The sequence below is a fragment of the Onthophagus taurus genome, chromosome 6 (assembly GCF_036711975.1).
Source record: "Onthophagus taurus isolate NC chromosome 6, IU_Otau_3.0, whole genome shotgun sequence".
NCBI lineage: Eukaryota > Metazoa > Arthropoda > Insecta > Coleoptera > Scarabaeidae > Onthophagus > Onthophagus taurus.
Genome location: NC_091971.1, coordinates 17,594,840 through 17,621,437, shown reverse-complemented (window position 1 = coordinate 17,621,437; position 26,598 = coordinate 17,594,840). Strand labels below are relative to the sequence as shown.

At 32.8% G+C, this 26,598-nt stretch overlaps 1 protein-coding gene and 1 long non-coding RNA gene across 3 annotated transcripts in view; one reads left to right on the top strand and one right to left on the bottom strand.

Moving 5' to 3' along the window:
• LOC111414071 (division abnormally delayed protein) overlaps positions 1-26,598 on the top strand; it is a 196,182-nt gene that overhangs the window by 163,162 nt on the left and 6,422 nt on the right. For both annotated transcript variants that reach the window (XM_023045253.2, XM_023045252.2), the window contains exon 4: positions 25,821-26,107. In XM_023045253.2, coding sequence (XP_022901021.2) covers positions 25,821-26,107 — 287 coding nt within the window. The remainder of the gene's footprint in view (positions 1-25,820; positions 26,108-26,598) is intronic.
• Positions 13,983-26,375, bottom strand: LOC111414073 (uncharacterized). Its single transcript, XR_002706242.2, has 3 exons — positions 26,256-26,375; positions 24,930-25,040; positions 13,983-14,343 (listed from the first exon to the last, which is right to left on the bottom strand). It is a non-coding gene; the product is annotated as an uncharacterized lncRNA (long non-coding RNA).

Sequence of the window (26,598 nt, the reverse complement as noted above, 5' to 3'; positions counted from 1 at the left end):
TTCATTTTGCAATGCTTCCTGCATTTGGACACAGAATATCAGGCGACGAAGATTATCCTCCTGCGTTAAGTATTGCAGGAGCTACCTATGGTGCGGTTTGAAATATGTCATCGCAAAATCTTCCATACCGTTTGCTGTATTTTTCTAGTTCGACGCTTGCTCAAGACTTGGGTTTTTGTGTAAACCGCATGAAACTACCCCTCATTGTTTCATCCAACAGTTTTCGAACGTTGCTTTTATCTTTACATAAACAACCAGTAAAATACTCTTTTTACAAGGTGGATTTTTTCCATACTCTCTTCTGGACCCAAAAACTTTTTTCCTGCTTTATATTGGGAAATATTGACAAATAGTGATCCCAAGCTCTCACCGGAGGCAAGTATTAGGTCAGTTTGCGATTATTTTGATACATCGTTCATGTCCATAAGTGTAATTGTTTCGAATTCTGTAGGAAAGATGAGGCTAATAACATACCGAAGCAACACTTAATTGATAACGATTCAGATATTGAAAATAATAAAAACAATCAAGCACAAATCAAATCAGAAAGTGTTTTTACTAGAAGAATCAAGACTGAATATCAAAAATATATTAAAATTACCACAGACGAATTATCTATATTTATCCTGCAGTACTCTCCTTGGTGTCCTTTGGTGTTGGCATACCAAACTACGAGCTAAGGCATACTATTCAGTACACCGTATTTCAATGGTCGATTTTACACATTCGTCTAACACATCTACAAAATAACATTCATTTTGATAACATTACTGAAAAAGCAGAGAAAATCCTAAAATATATTTAATAATAATGCGATGATAGATTGATATAGGATTAGATTCTAGCCATACATAGATATGGAACGTGTTCCCCTCTCCAACACAGTCTTGGAATATCTGAGTATAGCTGTTATCTTTCTGAACAATCAGTTGGAAATCAAGGTAAACGAGTGGTGAAAAAATTGTGTATCTTTCCCTACTTGTTAGCAACTAGAAGAATTCATATAACATATTTTCCCTTTTGTTTATAAATCAATGTTAGTTAGTGAATTGAAATAGAATCCCTTTTGGAAATATTTCAAGTACAAAACGTATTTCGGTTGTATGACAATCACATGTAGAAATTGTATCATTATAGGTTGAAATAAAGATAAAGGAATAAAACTATAAAATCAAATCAGGAATACGACAAAATACATAAAAATCAAATTAAACTAATTTGTTGCATTAAAATGCTTTAAATAAATTATATTCTGACAATGACAAATTAATATTCTTTCTTAATATTAACTAAACTTTATATTATATTCAATAAAGATAAACGTTTTGTGATTATCGATTTGTCCCTGATAATCGGTCATAATTATACAGGTTTTATGCATATCAGTATAAAATCATTGCTATTTAGTTACAAAAATAAATATCATTCAATTATTATTCAATCGGTACCACCAAAAAATTAAATATAACTCATTGTTAGACCCGATTTAGCGACACAGTCGCAGTCGCGGCTACGACCTTTCTACCAACCACAGTAAACCTTCGCGACCTTGGTAGATAAATAACTATTGTTGAAAATAAATTAAAAGTAAGAATAAAAGTAAAAGTAACTATAGTTCATTTTCTTTCTATAATACCTGCCAAATTGTTGTAAAGTTGGCAAAATTAACAGGGAGTTTTGTTTTATCATGTTTTGAAGTAAATATGTCACATTGACGTTTGAGCTTTCGTTATTCAAAAAGAAAAGGTGCATAAAAAGTGTTGTGGGGTGTTTATTTGCCATTTACTTACCTAGAAAAGGTATTTTATTCTAGTTAATTACTTTGTAGCACGTTTTTACAACAAATATGTACTTCGTTAAAATCGTATTTATTTAAAAATTTATTAGTATTTTAACCTCAACTAATTAGTTACTGAAAATGTTACTAAAAATCATGAAAACAACATAAATTTTATAAGGGTCCTAGATAATACCAACAGAAACCCTAAAAAATTTACATTGACAAGTATTATAGAAAAAAAACGAACTATATACAATTTATTACATTCGGCTAAATGACGGAAAAGGTTGTTTACAGAGGATGAAACGTAATTTTAGGTTGACACTCGAGCTTTACCTAAAAAATTCGTCATGGTGTTATTGCTATTCATATTATATTTAAACATGACAAAATAAATTGGTTTAGTGAACTTGTTAATGCGTTAAATTGCAGTGGAAGACGAGTTATTGCGATAATTTTCGTATAATTCAACCGATCGCAAATCATCTCCTTGTTATGTCGTTCGTTATATTTGGTATTTAGCAAAGTTTCACATTAATTTACACTGTAAGCTAAAAGAACTGACTTTAAACTATTAACAATCCTTGGGTCTTAGAAAATTTGAAAATTGAAGAAACTATCTACAAGAAAATGTTAAAACAACCTGTTAGTGTCCGCCAAGGAGACCTGTATTTATAAAGATGTCTCAAAATTAACGCAAGATTTGAATTAAATAGAAAACACAGTTTTTAGTCTTTTGATTGTATTTTTTTTATTGATTCACAAAGTACATAGGATAGGGTTATTTATGAAATAACACATCGGGCAAATGGCCTCCACGGCTTTGCATACACATACGCACTCGTTTGTCGAAATTTTCCATGACCATTCTGCATAAATGTGGCTGAATTTCGTTGATGCAACGTTGAATCTCCTCCTTTAATGCACGCGTGGTTGTGGGCTTGTTGACGTAGACCTGTGATTTTAAATAACCCCATAAAAAGAAATCTAATGGTGTTAAATCGCACGATCTAGAGGGCCAATTTTGATCACCGAAACGAGAGAGTACGCGACCTGGAAATGTCTCATGCAGTAATTGAAGTGTGTCACGGGCTGTATGACATGTGGCACCGTCTTGTTGAAACCACATATTGGCCACATCAATATCATTCAATTTCGGCAAAAAGAACTGTGTTAACATGTCGCGATATCGAGCACCAGTAACAGTCACTGCTTGACCAGCCTCATTTTCAAAAAAGTATGGTCCAATTACGCCTCCAGCCCAAAATCCACACCAAACAGTGACACGTTGTGGATGCATTTGTTTTTCGACAATCACATGTGGGTTTTCAGAACCCCAAAAGCGGCAGTTTTGGCGATTAACAAACCCATCAAGGTGAAAATGTGCTTCGTCGCTTAGGATGATTTTGCTCTAAAAATCAGCATTCATTTGTTGATGCTCAATAATCCATTCAACAAACTCTCTACACTGTACATGGTCATTGGGCTTCAGTTGTTGTGTTAATTGAATTTTGTAAGCATGTAGGCACAGATCTTTAGTGAGTATACGCTGTAGAGAGCTTCTTGAAATTTGCAATTCTTGTCCACGACGCCGAATTGAGGTTCCTGGATTGTCGCCGACACTTGCACGCACTGCTTCGATATTGACATTTGAACTGCTTGTTTTTGGACGACCAGTGTGTTTGGTGTCTCCAACGGATCCGGTCTCCCGAAATTTTTCAATTAATCTCTTCACAGTTGACGAAGTTAAAACAGTATTCCGACCATATTTTGTACGAAATTTTCGAACTGCGGCCGCCAAGCAGTCATTATTTTTGAAATATTGTTCAATAATGAAGACACGTTGTTCTATTATGTAACGCTCCATTTTTACTAACCCTAAACTGCCAACTGTCGATTTTTTTTTTTAGGGTTGTCAACACTTTACTGCATGAATGGCGGCAAATTGAAATCTTGCGTTAATTTTGGGACACCCTTTACGAAGAGCACATTTACCACCTAATAATATAAATAATTGAGCTGTTATTGTTGAAGGATAGTTTAATAATTTCTCCGTAAAGTATCAATCTGTGGCTGTCGATTCAGGTCCACAATACGCTAATCTATCGGCATAATTGTTACATGAGCAATTACAAGTGTCCCTTTATCCCATGAATTGTGACGAAATTGTATTTTGTAACCTCTAATGGCATATAATAACACATTACTAGCTTAGAGGTTATCACCACACTGCTTAATGCTAATGCAGATTGTCTACTGTCGGTGTCAATACTAAAAATATGAAAAGAATACTACAGCTTCAGTACCGGTCCGTTTTGTCCAACCATTATTTTTATGGGCACCTACTGATGTGGTAGAATAACTATAACTTATACTCGAGTAAGGAAGCCGCTGCTCCTTTCCAAACTGTAAAACTACTACCAGTTAATACCTATTAATTGTTCTCTTGACATGGTGACCAACGCCACCTCCTAGATTATGTAGGTTTAGTGTTGGTAGATAACTTCCATGGCCGCGGTGAGTATTGATCGCAATGTACCTGCTCTGGTCTATCAAACCACCACACCATAAGCTAACATTAGATGTATTATGGTCGTCTCCGACCATAAGGTTCTGTTAATGCTTTTAACCATCAACCATCAACGAAACAGATCACCAAGTACAGTGTAGCCAGCGTAGAGTTGCTCAGAGTGTTTTTAATTTGTAAACTAGAGTCGTTGATGTAGCTACCAGTAATTCAATAATTTCAAACAAAAACGGAAACTAATTGGTCTGCAAAACTTCTGTAGGTAGATAGTCTAAGTTTAGTAAATTCTGTACGAAGATAGTTTTAGCCAATAACTATTCATTTGAGGTTGAACGATGAAGAGTTTCAAAAATATCCGATCTTGTAAATTTATTCACTACAGCTATCCTCAGAAACTGAAAGCTTTCTTAAAAATTGTGGAATCGTTATCGATATCAAAATCGCGTATCTTATTCTATAAAAGATCTATATAATCGATTACTTTGTCGTTATTTTAATCACTCCACCGAAATGTCTTAGATGAGGAGATAAATAATAACAATGACATAATCTCTATCTCCTTATGGTTAGCAACTAGTTGTGACTATTGTCGTAACGTCGAAACTCTTAATTTGAGGCAGCACATAACTTCGTACATGTTAAGGTGCATAAATAGCAGTTTGGGCCTTTCCTTCTCTGGAGCAGCCTAAAATAGAACAGCATAAATCATTGTGTGGGTACAACCTGGATATATTAACCTAGAGGATTGCAATTGCAACCCCATTCTGATACGGATTGCACTAAATTACCCTTAAATCGCCTAAGGCCATCTTTGTAATATAACTTATTGTAGTGGTTAGAGTGCCATTATTACCTTTTGAATTATTATCAAGATAATGCAAAGAATATTCACTTTCTATACTCAAAATTGATATGGATTATTTTATTTTTGAGGGTACGGTAGGAAAAATAGTGAAACGTTCATTTTATATTCGTTATGAGTAAAAATAATATTGTTATTTAATCCAGAAGAGTTCATAGTTTTAAATGTAGTATCGCTCCTGGTATCACTTACATTTTTGATAATTGTTAAAAAAAATCATAATTGATATGAACAAGTGCCGTATATGATATATAATTACAGGAAGATAGCGAAAGGAAACAGTAAAGATAGCGATGGTATCCGATTTGATATGTATTTAGGTTAAAAACAGAATATTCGTCTCTATGAAGAACCAAAATCTCACCGATCATGAGAACTCCGGTTCATAATGACAATTATTTATTTAATTAGACGTTATTAAACTTTATTGAACACTATACTTTTTTTAAACAAAATCCGGTATTAAATTAGTTTTTATTCTTCCGGAATAACGAAATCTAATCTTTCCCAAATTAAAACATCCGGTGTTACAGTTAAGATTACCTGTATAAAGGTACTAAAGACGTGTGAGTGAAATCAAGTACCGTCTCTCAATGGACATAATTAATCTAATTTATTCTTTTAAAATCCGTTTGAGAAGTCCTTCTTCCGGGAAAACATCAATCATACTTCGTCAGTTCTCTTGAAATTACTCACATAAATATCGATATTAATATTCCCCGTTATCGGGTGGTCAAAATGTTTAATCCATCTGGATTTCAATTTCTATGTAAATTGAGTCATTCCTTGAAACAATTTGTACTTAAATTATTACATATTGTAATTCCCGGTTGTCTTTCCATCATCAGCCAACCGTCTAACATGGTCGGCATAATTACACGAAACATAATATATGTAGGGAAAAGAAGAAACGGATGTTTGTTGGGTTTTCTGGAAATTATTAACCATTCGTTCAACGGCGAATACCCTTCATGGGGTGTTCCGTATAATTAAACCGGCATAAACATCTTTTTTTGTATTCTGAGAAGTTTTCTTCGGTTGGGAAATGAAAACGTTCGAAACATTTAATTGGTACAAAAAGTTTTAAACTTAGAAATTGAAATGTACCTTTAAAAAAAATTTTAAAAAACTAGCTTATTCAGCAAAAAGCAACCTATTTTCCAGGTCAATTCGCGTGTTTTAATCCGATTTTTATTATTTTACATGAATTGCTTTTTATTTGAAGTTTTACGAAAAAAGGTACACAAAAAAAAATAGTGCATAGCTATTGATCATTTTTTTTTTATTTTATCGCCTTTTTTGTTTGTTAAAAACGTTGAAAATAAAAGATTTATTTTGAAATAAAATTTTATTGTTCGCCATTTTATTTTTAATGGAGAAATGGAATCTCTACGAGAAGTGGTATAATTTTAATTGTGACGTCTACGGTCTGATGACAACAAGAACATATCGAGATGACCAGATGTGTATTTGCTAAAAATAGATAAAAGAAGATTTCAAAAGTCAATAACCTAACAAAGCAAAGGACAAAATGTCGTATAAAACAATAAAATTGAATTGCAGAGTTAAATTACAATTCATGTAATTGTCGGAATATTTAGCGGTTTGCTTAGAAGTTAAAACAAAACCTTGTGTACTTTCAACTATTTGAGCCGCTTTATTTTATTATCTTTCAAGTGGATGTAATCGCATTTTAAAGTATTACGTTTTAAATATGTCTGGGTTCAACAAATATATGTTATTATAACTTTATGTCACCAACTTAGAATACAAAATACGAAGTTTACATAATTTACGTTTATGTAATATAGAATAGAACTAACACTAGCACTAAAACTAACACTAGACATAGAACTAGAAACATTCGGGTTTAGCCGTACGTCTCTTAAGACTCTTAAGACGTTTCTACTTCTACTTTTAGTTCAACAAAACTACACAACAATATAGCGCTGAATAACAATTAAAACTAGAACAAACACTACCGTTAGTACTAACACTAGATCTAGAACTAGAAACATTCTACGACACAGCCATCTTATGAGACGTACGGCTAAACCCGATGGTTTCTAGTTTTAGTTCAATAAAAATATACAACAATCTTCCACTGAATCACAATTAAAACTAAAACTACCGCCCTTGATTTATACATCGTGTAGACAACTCTGGGAATACCCCGACTTTATCTATGAACATGAATTAGAGGAACTAGAAGAATAACCCGAGTTAGATTTACACTTTCCCAGTGGCACTTTAGAGGGACTAATATCTGTAGGGTTAAACCTTACATTTGAAAGTATGTTTAAATGTCCATAAATCGGCATGTCGAGAAACTGTATTTTAAGAGCACAGTATGGCGAAAATAAGGTGACCAACAGAATACCAACGTGCTATATGTGTGAAGACTAGGAATAAGTTTATTCATTTTTAACCTGATAATGGAAAAAATTATACAAGAAATGTCGTTGAATTTGAGCGATAGAATCGGTAAGCAAAAAGTTAATTATAGCAGAAATGAAAGATGATCTGCAAAAACAGCTCTTTAAATTCTATCAAGTAATTCAACAACTAAACATGTTATATCCATCGATAAAATAAAAGTCATGACAATCGCTAATGAATCAATTGGATACATATTTGTGGTAGAAGACAAGTCAGTCAGTTCAAATATCTTGAACTTAATGTCTCCTGGAATCATGAGCCAGCAAAAAACTTAAGAAACCAAACACCAATAAACTGATCAGGATGTCAAATCAATACATGCGAATGAACTGCGAGATAAGAATTTGTAAAATGAGCAAAACTAAGGGTATGCTAAGAGAGTATCCTAAGACCTAAAGAGACTGGATAAGAAATATAGATATCAGGGAACGATGTGGTATACTAGGTGTGATAAAATGGAAAATACAAAGAAGAATTCCACAAGACACTGCTGAATTGGTAGATTAAGGATGTTTTTATGTATCTTCTTAAAAAACTAACGCGGATGTAGTATTTAGACATAATTGGTAATTGAGAATTGGTAATCTTCATTTGCATGGCGTGGACGGAACATCCTGTAGGTGAGATAGTCTTTTTAAGCACTTGATATAATTTTCGTGCAGATTTTCATTCTTACCATAGACACATTGATCAAACACTACAGATTAAAAATACCTCGACTTAAATCCTTTAGAATTATATAGTTGGGAACAAAGGAAATACATTCTTTATCATAAGAAAATTAGCACACGTCTATCGCTGTTACAAAGAGTACAGAACATTTAGTTTGAAGTGAACACATTTTTAATTAATTGTGCATCTGCATTAAAGAAGGGGAGATGATATTTGCAGCATCTCTTGCTACACTGCTTAATGTAAGATTTTAAAGTAATTGATACATCTCAGAGTACTTGCTATAAATATTTTAATTTATTTTGTATATTACGCCGAAAATAATAAAAATTAATAATAGAAATTTCAAGAAAATTGGACAAGAAGGAACTCGTTATTTGTTACTTGTCGCTGTATTCATAGGCCTACTCTTGAGAGGTTATAGACCCATACTCCAAAAATTTTTTGTGGGATATATGCGATGATTATGCATTTGAAGACAGCATCTCTGCAATGATAGTAAATGTGCGTTATGGAGATCAATATAGTGAAAACTTCATGATAATCAGTAAATAACAATAAATAGTCGATATTAAGATAATATATCTTCACACGCACGGATAAACCCGAATGTTTCTAGTTCTAGGTCTAGTGTTAGTTCAAGTTTTACTTCAATGAAAAATATACAACAATCTAACGCTGAATAACAAGTAAAACTAGAACAAACACTACCGTTAGAACTAACACTAGATCTAAAACTAGAAACATTCTTGTTTAGCCGGACGTCTCATAACACGGTTAAACCCGAAGGGTTCTAGTTCTAGGTCTAGTTTTAAAACTACCGCCATTGATTTATACATCGTATAGACAACTCGGGGAATACCCCGACTTTATCTATGAACATGAATTAGAGCAACTTGAGGAATAACCCGAGTTAGATTCTAGCAATGAGCGCTTACTAATGACTTAAAAATATCTTGTCCGTTATATTCGAAGTAGGTTCTACTATAATAATTTTTTATAATCTCATTAAAATGTGTATTGATAAAAAATATTTTCTTGTACTTGATTCACCCTGTATACGAAAATAAATATCTTTAAGACATCGAAATCGTTTTCTGAATTTCGATGTGTCCGAATACAAGGAACGGTAAAAAGTGGCAAAAAGTAGTCCCGCGGCCTCTATCTCTTCGATCACAGCGGCGACATTCTTGCATACAACTTTTCTTTCCCCCCTTTTACAATGGACCGGGAGGATCGAGGACTTGACACGAGTACGGCCTCCTCTACTACAGGATTTCGAGTATGCAGATGCAATCACCTGAGATCGCCGGTCTTTTCTCTCTCTTTTTCCCTCATTCTCCGTTCGCCCGACAGCTTTTCTTCGTGCTGGCCTCTTTTTTCAACCACTTCTTCTTGTGCTGGCCCATAGCTCTCCAGGATACAATGTCGACCGCACAATGGCCACTTATTGGATATGATGATGGTGAAGTTTACTTTTTATATTTTTTTATTATCATCCCCTTTTTAGTCCAATTTTAATATCATGGAATTTAATGGGAATTGAAATAATTTATTCTTAGATTTAGAAGAAAAATTAGAGAAAATGTTTGAATTCTGTAAGTTTCTCTAAAATCACTTGAAATGATTTATGTGGTAAATCTGTTTAAATAACTTTGTGCATGTTAGTTACGTTCCTCAAAATTCCAAAACAACTTCCTTTGCGTCCCTTTAAACTTTATACACGGTACCCGGAGGCTCCGACTGTACAGTCTGGCATCGGAGACTTCTTCCGCGTCTCGGGCCTCGCCAAACCAATTATCCGACCGTAATTACGCTCAAAGAGACTTACATAGGCTCCTTCTCTTCGGACCTGAGACACCCATTTCAATGCTTATGCGAGTTGAGTTAGGAGCTGTTAAGGAAAGCAAACGTGAACTCTGCGCGCCGGTGCCACCGTCTGTGAAGTAGATAAGTACTGGTAGTAGATTTCTAGCTGCAGGTTGTGCCGTCGTAGCAGGTAGATAACTTCCGCCTGATACGGCAGCGTCTGGTAAATCATGCAGGCAATATCTTGTGGAAAAGTTTGAAAAGTTTTCGTCGACGGCGTTGGGGCGCCCCACCCAGTTTTAACGGCGACCCAACCGGAGGCTAATGATTGCGATTAATGACGCTTGAAATTAACGTTTCAAAACGGGGGTAGGTTTAAAAAATTTACTGTGATCGATTAATATCTTAGAAAAGTTCATATTTGTTTACAGCATAAACATAACTAGACTTAACTATTGTCATGACAGTTTTTAAATTGTTAGACTCATTTTTACATTCATTGATTATAAGTACACACATTTAGGGTTTATAGAGGCTTTTGTTTGAACGGATACTTTTTTGTTGTTAAATATGTATTATTAATAGCGTTGGAGGAAATTTTTGTTCCTTCGTTTATCTTTATATCGACTATTTATTTACTGGTTATCATGAAGTTTTCATTAGATTGATCTCCATAACGCACATTTATTATCATTGCAGAGACGTTGTCTTCAAATACATAATTAATGCATGAATTGAATTTGTTAGAAGTTTCTATATCCACAAAAAATTTTTGGAGTATGGGTCTATAACCTTTCAAGAGTAAGCCTATGAATATAGCGACAAGCAACAAATAACGAGTTCCTTCTTGTCTAAGATCTTCAGATGTTATGAAATAGTCTCATTTATTATTCTAAGATATTGTATAAGCTAATGCCCTTAGTTTTTCCCATGTAACTTCTGGACGGGTAAACCAATTTTTTGGTCGCCTGCTTTTTTAGTTACTAGAATTGCAAAATCTTTCTTGAAATTTCTATTATCAATTTTTATTATTTTCGGCGTAATATAAACAATGTTATTAATAAATTAAAATATTTATAACAAGTACCGATTATTTTAAAATATTACATTAAGCAGTGTAGCAAGAGATGCTCCAAATATCATCTCTCCTTCTTTAATGCAGTTTCACAATTAATTAAAAATTTGTTCACTTGTTGTGAATTTTGTTGTGCTACTTTTCTCATGATACAGAATTTATTTCCTTTGTTCCCAAATATAAAATTGTAAAGGATTTAAGCCGAGGCCTGTTTTTAAAGTGTTGGTTTAACATTCAACAGGTATCTATCTACGATGACATGGAACAAAATTCCAGCCATTGCTGACCATTTTTAATCTGTAGTGTTTGATCAATGTGTCAATGGTAAGAATGAAAATCTGCACGAAAATCATATCGGTTGCTTAAGAAGACTATCCGTCCATGCCATACAAATGAGAATTACCAATTCTCAATTACCAATTATGTCTAAATACTACATCCGCTTTAGTTTTTTAAGAAGATACATAAAAACATCTTTAATCTACCAATTCAGGATTTGATTCTTGTTCAGATTGTAGCTCAGCCGTCTTTGTTGCAATGACTGAATATCCAGCACCCACCATCATAGTTGAAAAATACGTATAATTGAGAAAGTTAGATAGTCTCTATTTCCACAAATCTTCCATGTATGATGAAATCGATGTTTTAAAGTCTAACGGCAACTTCGCGGATCTACATTTGACTACTCTCAACAGTTTGGGGAGAGATTTTGGAAACTAATCTCAAATTCTAGACTCACATATACAACAACTCTAAAATTGTCCTATGTATACCTTATATAGTAATAGATGCAATTAATTATGCAAGAGAAAAATGTATAGTAGTACGTACCGCCATTTCTTTTTCGGCATACTTCTTCTTCAAATTCTGCTAGTTCTGTTGATTTTTGAATTCGTAGCCGAAGTGTGTCTTATGGAATTCTTCTTTGTTTTCTCCATTTTACCATACCTAGTATACCACATCACTCCCTGACATCTATATTTTTTATCCAGTCTCTTCAAGTCTCACTCAGGATACTCTCTTAGCGTACCCTTAGTTTTGCTCATTTTACAAATTCTTATCTTGCAGTTCATTTGCTTGTATTGATTTGACATCCTGATCACTTTATTGGTGTGGTTTCCTAAGTCTTCTGCTGGCTCATCACTCCAGGAGACATTAAGTCCAAGATATTTGAACTGACTGACTTGTTTTCTACCACAAAGTTGTATCCAATTGATTCATTAGCGATTGTCACGATTTTTATTTATCGATGAATATAATATGTTTAGTTGTTGAATTACTTGATAGAATTTAAAAAGGTGTTTTTGCAGATTATCTTCCATTTCTGCTATAACAAACTTTTTGCTTACCGATTTTATCGTCCAAATTCAAATTTTCTTGTATAATTTTGTCCATTATCAGGTTAAAAACGAGTAAACTTATTCCTAGTCTCCACACATATAGTGCGTTGGTTTTTATTTGGCCACCTTATTTCTGCTTTACTGTTCTCATAAAATGTAGTTTCTGGACATGCCGATTTATGGACATTTAAACAAAGATGCCTTATTAATGATGTTACCTGATTAACAGTTGAGCCAACATATCTTTGACTATATTTGATGGTGCTGATACTTTTCGTTTTAAAATCGGTACTGGTGCATATAACGTTGAAAAGTACATGAATTACAAAATGTTTGCTAGATACTATTAGAGAAAACCTTTCATCATTTCCTTGCTAAATGAAGTTGTTAGTAAAGTAACACGAGCGGTCATAAACATACTTTCAAATGTAAGGTTTAACCCTGCAGATGTTAGTCCCTCTGAAGCGCCACCGGGAAAGTGGAAAGTCTCGTTTAAGCAAATTATACGAGTATTTATACGAGTACTACAGAGAAAGTTGGAATTGTAGAAATTGATAAAACTAGGAAACTAAAATCTGACAGAAATGAACGCAAAAAAAAATAAAATTTGGAAGCCAAAAAAAAGATTGTCTATTAACAGTGGAGTACTACACGAATCAAATACCAAAGTATAGAAGAAAAATAAATTTAACCTTCTGATTCTGATGTTGAAATTTATGTTAGGCAAATAATCATCTCAATTTTCCTGCTGTCGATTAAATAAAATGATAGCATAAGTTCTCTGCAATTTCTTGATTTTATTATAATTCACCCAAAGATTGCCCCATTCTGCTTTTCAGAAAAAGTATATACATACGCAAAATATCAAGGAATTAACCATTAAAGTAGTGTCAGTTCTACAATATCTTGATACCATTAATATATACTAATTGGTATATATTTTATTATTGCCTTATTTATTAGTATTATTTGTCATACTTTACAACTGTTTATTCCTTTCGCGTCTTCTTAATTAATTTACCTTTCGTAAATAGACGTGTTCTATCCATTTCTTCAATATCTCACATGAAATCCTATCATTTATTTGCGTCTTTTTTACTAAGCTTAATGACGAGTTGTAGCAAAATTTTTGATTCGGTTGAAAGCTGTCTGTTTTCGGACTTCTAATATTTGCGTGTTCCGATTACCTGGAACCAATTCCACTTTTGCCATCACTACACTATATACGTTCTGATTCCCATATTTTATTGCCATAGACAGTATACTGGGTTCGCAGTCTCATAAATTATGTTTTGATGCCTTCTTAACCAGCTCTTAACCGTCTCCTGATGAGTATTTGAAAATTATGAGAATGTCTTGGTAGTATATTATTAGTGAAAGAATGTATGGATATTAACAAACAACTTTGCAAAGCAAATAAGGAGCCGGTATTAGCTAATTTTGTATTTATCAAATACAAAATAATAAAACAAATCAAATATGAACGTAATAATATCAATAATTTATTGAATTTATTAACATAACCACAAAAATATAATTAAATTCCTACAGATATAACTTTATTAATTTGAACAAGTTCTGAGGTAACAGGTTGGTACACGTAACGATAAATAATAAGTAGAAGTGCAGAACGGTCGCCTTGCCATGACCAGATACGTGATAATTACGTCGGTTTCTGTATTTGGATAAGCGGCCGCAAGCTCCGTTCTTCCATTTAATTACATCGGTGGTTAGTTTTCCGGTTTCCTAAGCCCGGTTTTAACACTGGTACCATGCGGGCACTATCTCAATATAGGATAGGCGAGCTTAACGTGCCGGGGACGATAAGGAAGCGGTGAGCTTTAATGGAAAATACGTGAGAATTCAATGCCAAAGGCGAATAACTGACGATTAATTTAATCGTATTAATATGTTACCCATTTTCAACGTGGCATTTATGATTGTCTTTTTACTACACTTAAGCATCAGCTTTAAAATACATAAACTCTGAATGAAAGTTATAACTTTGTCTAGAAATAGAAATAAAAGCGTATGTTTCCTATAAACGCCGAAGATCAAACGTAAGTACCATTCGTTCATCATTAATAGCGTATAGAGGAAATCCAATCGGTTTCAAAGTGAGATATAATCGAAAACAACATCGCCGACTACATGAGGTTTTAATTGAAATTATTAATAGTGTGTGCGGTAGCGGAAAACGAATTAAAATCAAGATTGATCGATAAAAAAAATAAGTTATTTTTGGGTTTAATACCCATCAATTTGGGGAACTAACAGAAACGGACTTACGCGAAATAAAATCCGACCAAAGACATAAACCATTCATAATCGTAAAATATCCCCAGTCATTCGATGTAGCGAGCTCGCTAACTCGTATATATCACGTATTCCATCATAAAAATCTACCAAACAGCACCGCATATGGAACTAAAATGTAAATTTTCCTACGGGGTGGCATGGAAGAGATTCCAAAACAACAACTTTTTACGATCATAAATAGATTGCAACTTTATAACATGTCTCGATAATTTAATCTTAGTTTAATTTAAACGATCGTTAATGACAAAATAATTTAACTACTGGTGTTAATCTTTAATTAATTAAACTCGTGTTCAGTTTATTTTATTATTTTTTTAAGTTGAATAATCCAATAATCATTAAATTTGATTTATTTTATAGTAATCGGTTATAATTCACTAATATGAGATGATTTAGGTTAGGCAAATAAATATTGCATGTATTATTTATTAGTTTTTGATCGCCATCGATTGCGTTTAGTCTTCTAAAGAAGGAATTGCTTCAATAAACTCAACATTTTAAAATGTATAAAACGTTACAATATTGGAATTGAATACAGTACGAAACTTCTCTGCATTAGTACCAAATTGAAAATGTACTCGAAATTGATTGAAACATTGTTAACGTTGACCTAGTTCAAGGGGAGATCGGTGAGGAAAGGAGTGGTTTTCGTTGAAAACCCGAGCGGTTCGTTGCAGAAAATTTCCAGATAAACACGTCACGTCTCCTATTTGTTTCTTATTTTTCTAGAAGACTATATTATCGTTTGTTTGAAAACTTAAACCAAAAGTAACCAAATAAACGACTCGGGACAATGCAAGGTCACGTTAGTTAAGCAATTTATTTGCTCAATATAGGCACGAGTCGACGACGAGTAAAAAACGGCTGATGAGTCGAGGAAGGCGGAGAAAACCGAGAGTATTTAGATATTTTCACTAGAATCTATTCTTGGATTACATGCTACTTACTTCCTAGAGGTCTACGAAAATTGAGGAAGTATACTTTACGCTCGTGAAAATAAACTTTGTTAGTTTACCGTAAACATAAATTTTTCGTTTCATAACTTGAAATAAATTCGAATTAGTTTATATAAATATAAAATGATTAAATCTTGGTTAATCTTTATGGATGATATAGTTAGATGAATACTAAATATTTTGGTTATAAATACCTATATACTGGAATAGTGATGGAACCGATAATGATTTTGCGAAAAGCCGATGATATTCGGCATCTCCTTCGGCCGGATATCCGGCATATCTATGCATTTCTGAAATGATACCTTATATTGCCACATTATTGCGATATTTGAATAAAAATGAAATTATTAAGAAAGCTGATAAGATAAACTTTTTTGATACTGATTTAACTAACGAAGCAACACTAAAAAGAGGATACTTTAATTAATAATTGGCGATATTTCCACAAGGATCCTTCAAGAAATTAATTTTATAGCGAATTTTGAAAATTATCGATGAAAATTGCAATATCGTAAATTTTATCAAAACTTCAAATATTGTTTTCTCAAAAACTAAAAGTTATTTTTCAAAACGGCTTGTTACATTAAAAAGAGGATACTTCACTGAATTATTTGATGATATTTCCACAAGGATCCTTCAAGAAATTAATTTTATAGCGAATTTTGAAAATTAACGATGAAAATTGCAACATCGTAAATTTTATCAAAACTTCAAATAGTGTTTTCTCAAAAACTAAAAATTATTTTTCAAAACGGGTTGGTTCATCGGAAAGAGGACACTTTTATTAACATTTTGAGAAATTTTCATTCTCATATTCCAAGAAATGGATTTTATACGAATTTTTAAAACTTAATCGGCGAAATTGCAATATTTGAAAGAATTGTCGATCATTTCAATAATTTATTTCTCAAGAACTGAAAGTGGTTTTTCAAAACGGCTTTTTTGCATTAAAAAGAGGATACTTTAATTAATAATTGGTGATATTTCCACAAGGACCCTTCAAAAAATTAATTTTATAGCGAATTTTGAAAATTATCGATGAAAATTGCAACATCGTAAATTTTATCAAAACTTCAAATATTGTTATCTCAAAAACTAAAAGTTATTTTTCAAAACGAGTTGATTCATCGGAAAGAGGACACTTTTATTAACATTTTGAGAAATTTTCATTCTCATATTCCAAGAACTGGATTTTATACGAATTTTTAAAACTTAATCGGCGAAACTGCAATATTTGAAAGAATTGTTGATCATTTCAATAATTTATTTCTCAAGAACTAAAAGTGATTTTTCAAAACGGCTTTTTGCATTAAAAAGAGGATACTTTAATTAATAATTGGCAATATTTCCACAAGGATTCTTCAAGAAATTAATTTAGCTGTACATCTCTGAAGACGGCTAAACCCGAATCTGTCTAGTTCTAGGTCTACAGTTAGTTTAACTTTTAGTTCAATAAAAATATACAACAATCTAAGACGAAACAACAGGTAAACGGTCTAGTTTTAATTTGTATTCAGTGCTGACGTCACGAACGGGCCTTCGAGCTGTGCACGTATTTTTGGGATATAGCAGTCCTTTTAGATTCTACCATCCTTATTTATCCCGTTTCCATATTAATCCGTTATATAGAGCTTTTAATGTAGGCACTTTAAATTCTTATTGTAGTACTGAAGTCTGAAACGCTAAAGTGAAATTTGGGTTGCGAAATACTATAAATACTCGTGATTAGTTGACTGGGTGTGGCCTAACTTGTCCTCACTTATTTCAATGAACACTTAATCTTGGGATAAACTAACAATTTAACAACTATTATTTGAAACAATTTAGAAGATAATGCAACAATATTTAATGATAAACCTCAAAAATGCAAACCTCTAAAACTTTTGCTCATAAAACTTGATCTAGACTTTGTAAAGTTTCTATAACCTATCCTTACAAATGATGACCGGATATAAAAAAAAGGAAAAACATAAAAAATAAAATTATTAAAAGAAAAACCGTCAATCGTAAATTTTTTACGGCGAACCATAAAACAAACGGGGTTTAGTAGATATAGAAAATGATACAACATTTCTTTTACTTCTGGAAAAGCATTTCTTGGTCTCTTGAGTTAGTAGTTTTAAACTTAAAACGACGTAAAACCAGTCAATACATCACGCCCATCACTTTCAGGAGCGGAGAAAACTACGAAACCGCTGAACAAATAATAGCTTGAAGGGAGAAAAAAAAATATCGGAACAAAACTGTAAAAAAGGTGAAAAATCGTCCTCGGTTACGAATATCTTTTGTTCAAACCCCTTGTATGTGTGGGTGGGGTGAATAAATGGGCCGCATTATCAGCCCGAATTCGCATGCAAAGCTCTCTCTATAAAAACCCAAAAAAAATCCTTTCGATCCTGTAAAGTAGGTAAAATCACGACCGGCAATGAACACTGTTGTTTTAAGCGGGCCTTAAATGCGTTTTGTTGTTGTCGGAAAGGATCGAGTTTAGGGGATTTTAATTTATTCGGTTTGCGTTTGGTATTCGGAGGGGAAGGGCAGAGAGCCTTAATGCCCGAGGAAGCTTTTAAAACTTTCAGATTTCAATGAAAGGATAAAACGAAAAAGTCAGTTAAGGACATCAATCGGGTTTACATCACAAAATGTGATCTAGAAAACCGGAACTCAATATCCGAGCATCGTCCCACGTGTACTACCTTCTTTATAAGGATGGCAATAACATTTAATAAATCCCTCAAGATTGAAAGTTACGATTTACCTTTTTTGGGGAAAAATCGAAATTGATCAATACTTCCATAGATGGCTTTAAGTAATTAAAAAGTTCAGTAGAAATATCTTGTATACCATACATTTTTTGACTAAACAGTCGTGAGGTCATGATTAAATTATATAAAAGTAATTTGTTTTGAACGTTAAGATATGATCTTCTCATTTACTAGCACCTAATACACATTCCGAAGCGAGGTGATATAGATAACATTCGATTTAAGTGGTTTTGGAATTTTGTGTTTGTTGTAATTTTTACACAATTTATCTTCATTTACTCACACCAGCTAGGAGTTCTTGAAGCAACTTAAGGATTGTGGTTGAGATCTTCGTTAGCATATTAACAGTTTAGATAAGGTATAATGTCAGACCAAGGAAACTAGTTGGAAACAGCTAGACACCATCTTACTGTATCTATTCTAAAAAGATTTTTTTTTAGATAAGAATTAATGAATTTCTCTTGCGTAATTCGCACTATTTTATACATTAATTCAACGGTTCCATGTTGTCCAATTCAGTTGTTAATACTTTTTTGGAATATTGTTTGGTTTCGGTATTATTTTCATTTCTTCAACTTTCCATAACATTAGGTATACAAACAGTATGTATACACACACGTATTCTTATATTAGTGTCAATTATATAGACCAATTATCTAGCAGAATTTTGTACCATATGTTAAATCGTTCTTACATAATACCATAGAAATGTATCTAACAACAAGATAACTTTAACTTTAATTTATATTTTTTGATTTTGCCGAAAGATAAAACCGTAATCATTTAACAAATCATACTATATTACATCACGATGTAAGTTTCACTTTTTTCCGAGAGTTGTTTAAAAATGCTTCATAATAAATTTCTGACTTAAAATCGGAGAACGAACATGGGAAGTTCAAAGAGACTTATTATCAAAAAAGGCTTTATACCGTGGGGGTTGGTAAGAGAAAGATATGGGAAACTATGAAGTAAATGAACCAAACTGACTCAATGCTATTTACTTTACTTCATAAGTTTATTATGTATTATAAAAATCGTTTTATTATAAAGGTTTTACTTCCCATTATGTGGTTAAATTTATCTCTCGCCTTTCATAGACAAAAAAGATCCAGATAAAGAGAAAATTTGCGTTTGAATTACGAATTAAAATGCTCTTCCCAATTCCGGTGGGTCATTTTTAATAAAAATAGTTCATTCTTAATAAGCTGTTGTAATAGGTACCTTTTTTTTAATGGATTACATCTTTGAATCATTGTTTTTATATTTCATATTCTGCATTGAAGTTTCAATGTCTACTGTAATTAGATCTTATATATTAATGACCAATTTTGGTAAGATGGTTGATATTATCTATGATTATAAAATCTGGTTGTAGTTCATTTTTGTGTTGTGTAGTTAAATGATTTCCATGATATATTTGATGGTTAGGCGATGTAACGAGTTATAATGAAGCAAAACCGTGAACATATTACTGCGTTATTTAGTCATGATATTTAGTAGTATACACATTCTACTAATTCCTTGAGATTTGATAACCAACATACTCGAGAAGACAGAAAAAGAACAGATTCGATCGTTGTTATTCGTTGCAATATTGCTGTGACAAAGATTCAATCGGCATGCAGAACATAGCCATAGTTGGTGGCATTTTGTGCTCGTTTCCATTTTGCAACTGCACCATCTTACCAATGCCAGAACCGCCTATGGCTACAATACATCTATAAGACAGAAGAGATGTAACCATATAAGCGGTCTTTAAATTATATAAACCCATCTTCTTATTATTATTCTTGTAGCTCCTGTAAGGAGCAAGAGGCGCTAATTGATGTTTCATTGCTTATTTTGGCAGAGAGGCGGGCAACTCTACCTGCTTCTGTTTATGGTTCTTAGTTTAGTTCTCATTCCTGATCTCTCTCTCTTTGATTCTCTTTCCTGATCACTTAAGCAGAGCAATAAAGCCTTTACAGACACACCGCTATAACAATAAACAGTATCTCAGACGAAGACTTGGATTTGATCTACATTAATCAAGAAATAAGACGAGACTTTTGTCTGTCGTCGCTTTTATTCAATTTCTATATGGGATTCAATCAAAAAATGGAAGGATCAAATTCAGCATAAGTAGAGCAATACAGCAATAGCATAAGTAGAGATTACAACTGCGAAATCTCTAAGACAAAAACAAAAAACAATGGCATAAATAGGAAATGAACCAATAAGAACTAAGATATAGATTGATAACGCTCGCTTAGAACAGATCAGCCACTTTTAGGACATACATCACAAATTGACAATCTTCACAAGAATGTATGGAACTATTAGACGAACTTTGGGTAATAAATGCAGGAAGGATACTCAAATGAAATGGCAATACCGATCCTGATGTTTGGCAGCGAAGCATGGGTGACAAAGATAAAGGAGTTAAGCAAGATAGAGTCCGCGGAAATGGCGACCAAGGGTTGTAACAGATTGGATCATATCAGGAACGAAGATATTAGAGAGGAACTGGAAATTGTCGCAGTTGACGATAAAATCAAAGAATACAAAGAGAAATGGATGCCACGTGCAGAGAATGCAGTATGACAGAATACCAAAATTGGCATTGTAGTATAATCCAAGAGGAAGAAGATCAGTGGGACGCCCACGAAAGAGGTGGTATGACAGATAGGTACAAGTCAACAAGGCCTAAACCGTTAAGTAGACGACGACGAGTTGAGTTCTCATTCGGTGAGGTCTATTCTCCTGTTATCTTTGCGGTCAGTTCTTTCCAATCTCTTGTATTGTTTGCTTTTATCTTGACTTGGTTCCATGTTATCTCCTTGCAATTAGATCTCTATTTAAGTTTGGTTTCTATGTGTCCTTTGGTTTCCCCGTCCTCCTGTTCCTGTCATAGAATATTGAAGGGATTATCTTGTTATATTTTTTATCCCTATTGCAAGGTATACCAGATCCATTGCCATTTCCTTTCTCTTATGATTGTTTCCTTATTCGTTATTTCTATTTTTCGTAATAATTTCTTAGTATTTATTTTTTGTTGTATATAACCGTTTTATATTATATTTATTTTCCATCCATGTCTCCACTCCGAATAATAGTACGCTCATGACATTACTTTTAAATAATCTAATTTTTGCTGTCCCATTGTACTGTAATGATAATTGTTTGAGCAGATTAAACGCCGTTCTTGCCTGATTTATTCGTCTATCAATATTGATTTTACTATCCCCACTTGCATTTATATAAATATTGGAATGTAGATGTTTCATACATGTTCTTGTCTTATTGTATTATCTCTTGCCCTTGATTAATTTCTTTGCCAACTATAAGTGGTTTTATTTTTTATATATTTCTATTGGCACCAATCTTATTTGCTGCCTCCTTTAATTTCCATACTTTGTATTGCATTTGTTTCCTTATATGTGTTATTAGATAACTGACATCTCCAAATCTTTCATTTTTGCAACATCTTTTCAATTTATACCTGTAACATTATTTATTGTTCCTTTAATTATTCAATGGGAGGATATAGTACAGTCTCATTCCACGTTGGATTTCCATGTTCTACTGTACTACTGAAATTCTCATATAGTGCTCTAATTAACCAAATATATTTCCCTGGTATACCATACAACCTCCCACATAGTCCATTAAACAGCACGAGGACATTTCGTCCCATTTCGTTTATTTCTTTGAATCGTTTTTAATGTATGTAATAATATATGATCTATGTATAACCTCTGGCTCCTGAAGTCAGCTTGGTTTTATCTAGTATTATCATACTTAATGCTTTAGTAGCCACGTTAGTTAATATGATTCCTCCCCAGTTGCAGTAACCGCAATGCCACAACAGAAAATTGGTACACTTCAATAGAATTGGGAAAACTTGTAAAAGCTAATAGTGCAACTGAAAAGGTTGTCACTATGAAAAGATATAAAATGTAAGTAAACCCACGCATAAGAGGCAAATAACATAAAGACTTTGTAATACTCTTGCAAGTGCCTAAAAGAAATTAAGCGGTGTTGTAGTTTTCATCAATACACATTCTATAGAGATAGATGAATCCTGTTATCAAAAAAATCGTCGAACCACCTTGGCCAATGACAATATTTTACCGCCACCTCAATATAAATACTTATATTTTGCGTAAATCATATCGTGTAGGTCAATTATAATTAAAATGGACTTGATGAAAAACGCAGCTAAGGAATTATTTGAACTCGACCTGAAAGATCGTTTGTATAATAGGTTACTTCGCGAACTCAGAATGTTACTTGAACATATGTTCGGCGAAAGAAATTTATTAGGTTATGGTGAAGATGAGCACAACGATAATTTAGCAGATAAATGAGCAAGAAACATGCAAGCCATACCTGGTAAAAAGTAAGTAAAAACGAAAGACTACATATTCGTATTTTTATGTCTAGAATGCAAGAAAAAGGTTTGTATATTTATATTTAACTTGGTGACAAGGTGACGCCATCTACTTCACGATACTTCTTGCTACTAGGTATTCAGCTAAGAAAATTTTAACTCTAAATTGATTATACAACATTTGTAGAATAAATACCAACGAGTGGCTGTTTAGAAGTAAGAAAGTGCGTATAATGCGAGCTTTTAGACTTTGTCTATATTTCAGTGCAAAACAAATAGTGAATATTAAGTACATACAAAGTTGGGAAGGTATTTGTAACATTGATTTCCTCTTTCTACAATATATCGATGTATTCACTTTGTGTGAAAGTTTATTCTATCAATGTCGAGCTCGTTGCATACACTTGAGTAAAGTTATTTGAACTAATTCAACGTCCATGTATTTTAGGACAACATTGTCTTTTAGTTAGTAGATGTACTGAATGAACAAATGAAAAAATTGCAATTTTTTATTTTAATATTGTAAATCCACCAATTCACTAATAAATTAGAAGTAAAAACTAAAGTTGTTTCAAAGTATATTTTTGCATCGAGTCATGACCTATCCAAAACCAAAAAGGGGCAAAAGGGTTTAGGATGAAACAAGTCTGAGTCATAGGAGGATCGTGTTCACCTCGCATTCTTCCGTTAATAATACCCGGGCACACTTGTCGGTGCTGTTCGTGAAAACCTTCTTTTATAAAACACAACCTTACCTACGACGGTGTGTTTGCCATGACTCACACCTTTCTATACTTTAGGTCTTCACAATCTAACGCAAAAAAAGAACACCTAATAAAGTATGGTTTCTTTTTGTTTCATAAAGGAATTTTGATAGAATGAGCTCTTTCTATTTTTCTTTTTTACTATTTGTTAACCTGCCAATTAATTAAAATAGCAGTGACGGTGACCGGTTATTTTTCTAAGTCCATATATGGATAAGAGAGAAAGTCGGGCTCAAAAAAGAGTTTCGGAGTTGTCTTTTTTTATATATAAAAACGGTCCGGTAGCAGACCGTTAAAGGCGTGTACCTACCGTTGCGTTCGCCGTTAAACGAAAAACCTTTTTTCAAAAATGGAAGTTTTTCGAGGTCTTCAGTACAACGGGTTGAAAACGAACAGATGGTCTTACTATTGCGAATACCATCTAATGAGACTATTGTCGTGATCTAATTGGCGATAAATGTCTATGAAATTGAACTCGTTCAAAGTTATTTAATTAATAACTTTAAAATTTTCATTACTTAAATTTCATTTTCTAGTTCTAGATCTAGTGTTAGTTCTTGTTTTAGTTCAATAAAAATATGCAATAATCTAACGGTGAATAACAACTAAAACTAGACCTAGCCACTACTACTAGAACTAACACTAGACCTAGAACTAGAAACATTCGGATTTAGCCGCACGTCTTTTAAGACGGCTAAACCCGAATGATTCTAGTTCTAGGTCTTGTGTTAGTTCTAGTGATAGTGCAAAACTAGAACTAACACTAGACCCAGAACTAGAAAGTTTCGAGTTTAGCCGCACGTCTTTCAGTATGGCTAAACCGGAATGATTCTAGTTCTAGGTCTTGTGTTAATTCTAGTGTAAAACTAGAAGTAAAACTAGAAGTAAAACTAGACGGACTTTCATTTACCTGTTTTGTATACACATTTCACAAATATTAATATTTATTAGAATTGTTATTATTAAGATTTTCAAGGTATTCAGTACAACGGGTTGAAAACGAACAGATGGTCTGACTATAGCGAATACCATCTAATGAGACTATTGTCGTGATCTAATTGGCGATAAATGTCTCGGCGAACTCGTTCAAACTTGTTAAGAATCTATAGAAATTTTTACAAAGTTATTCAATTAATAACTTTTAAAATTTCTGAACTTATATTTGTTTTTACAAACTGTTTAAGTAGTTAACTTTCCTTTTAATGACTAACTTTGCATTCGTAGATAAAGTTTGTATTTTTACCTATAATAGCCTTTTCATAATCAGTCTTTTCTTCTATTAGAGTTACTTGTTCTCCTCTTGAGCATTGCAAGGTTATTATTCCACCATTTCCGCGTACACATGGGTATTTATCTGAAAAAAGACTTGTGTTAAAATAAAATCTCTTTGTCCACGTACATTCTAATCTCGAAAAAATAAATACTAATATTAACCCTTAACTAATATCATCAACTGAACGAGACCTGCTTAAAATTTTAATTATTTAAGCTTGCTACAAAAAAATGGCTATTTACGACGACAATTTACGCAAGTTATTATTTGATAAAAGAAAGAGTGGCTCTTAAACGTATCAGTTACATTTACAAAAGGTATTATGTTAGTTAAGATGAAACAAATTTTAATTTTTAAATGTCATCTCCAGGAACATATCTTGGAATGATCATTTTAGATATTAATTAAGTCGTTTAAATCTTGAAAGGTGATTCACTAAAGTCATTTACAAGTCCTTTCCTTTGAATGTCACTTGCCAGAAACAGATTGAATTATTGCTTTGGACATTTCTGAGAAATTATAAACGTATCTCATTCAATTTAATTATAATTTAAGTTTCCTTGCTTTATAATCTATCACGAGATGTAAATGACTTTGCCGAACAATAGATCGGTTAAAAAAAGGCGATTATAATTTATAAATTAAAAGCGTCCGGTTTCGTTCTTGAGATCGTTGATCCTAACAGTACAGCTTCGAATGAGTTTAAAGAAAAAGTTTTTGCAGGACCGGTTCTCTTTTGGGCACTACTTCGAAAGCCTTCTTTCTTCTTTTCAAAAACTTCTTTTCTTAGTGAAAACGAAAATGATTTCGATTTTATTTTTCTTTTCTTCTTGGCTAATAGTGTTTGAATTTGTATTATAGGTGAAGAGGAATTGCGGTCCGCTAAAGTTCGCAGAAAAAGAGTACCCATTGTTGTCCGATGGTAGTGCGGAAGTTGGCGAAAACGGAGGTGGTGGAACGGGAGGCGGAAAGCAAAGGATGTCGAGCAGCAGAAACTTCTCTCAGTTACCGGTCGCCCAAATCAATAACTTCCTAACGTCGATCGCACAAAGTAAGAATTTCTACGACAACTTGGCTGAGAATTTGTGTAAAGAGGACTTTGCGGAAACCAGAGATAAGAAATGTTGGAATGGTGAACGAATTGGAGAGTAAGTATTTTTTCTTTAAACATTTCTTTTAATTAACTTAATTAACATAACCTAAAAAAATTTAAATGTCAAAATAATAATTTTATTTGAAATTTTTTTAATGTAACGATTAAAATTAATAAAAAGGTAACCTTTTTTTAAATTTTACCTGGAGTCGACACAAAAACCGCTACAAATTCGTTATTCTTTGATGAATCGTTAAAATTGATGTCGATGACATTGTCATCTTGAATTTAATTTTCAATTCAGAAGTGCCAACTTAAAATTGACTACAATTTATTTAATTCGCAATTTCTAAAAATTGTTTAATTTATTCTTCTTTTTAATTAATAATAATAATTTTTAATTATTAATTGTAATACAATGCTGTGAGTCCACAATTGTCAATAGAAACGAACGTCAGGCAAAAGATGGCGTTAGTTGGAAGTTACTAAACTTAAAATTTATTATCCGAATTTTATTATTTACTTTTTTGCATTAAATCCAAATAA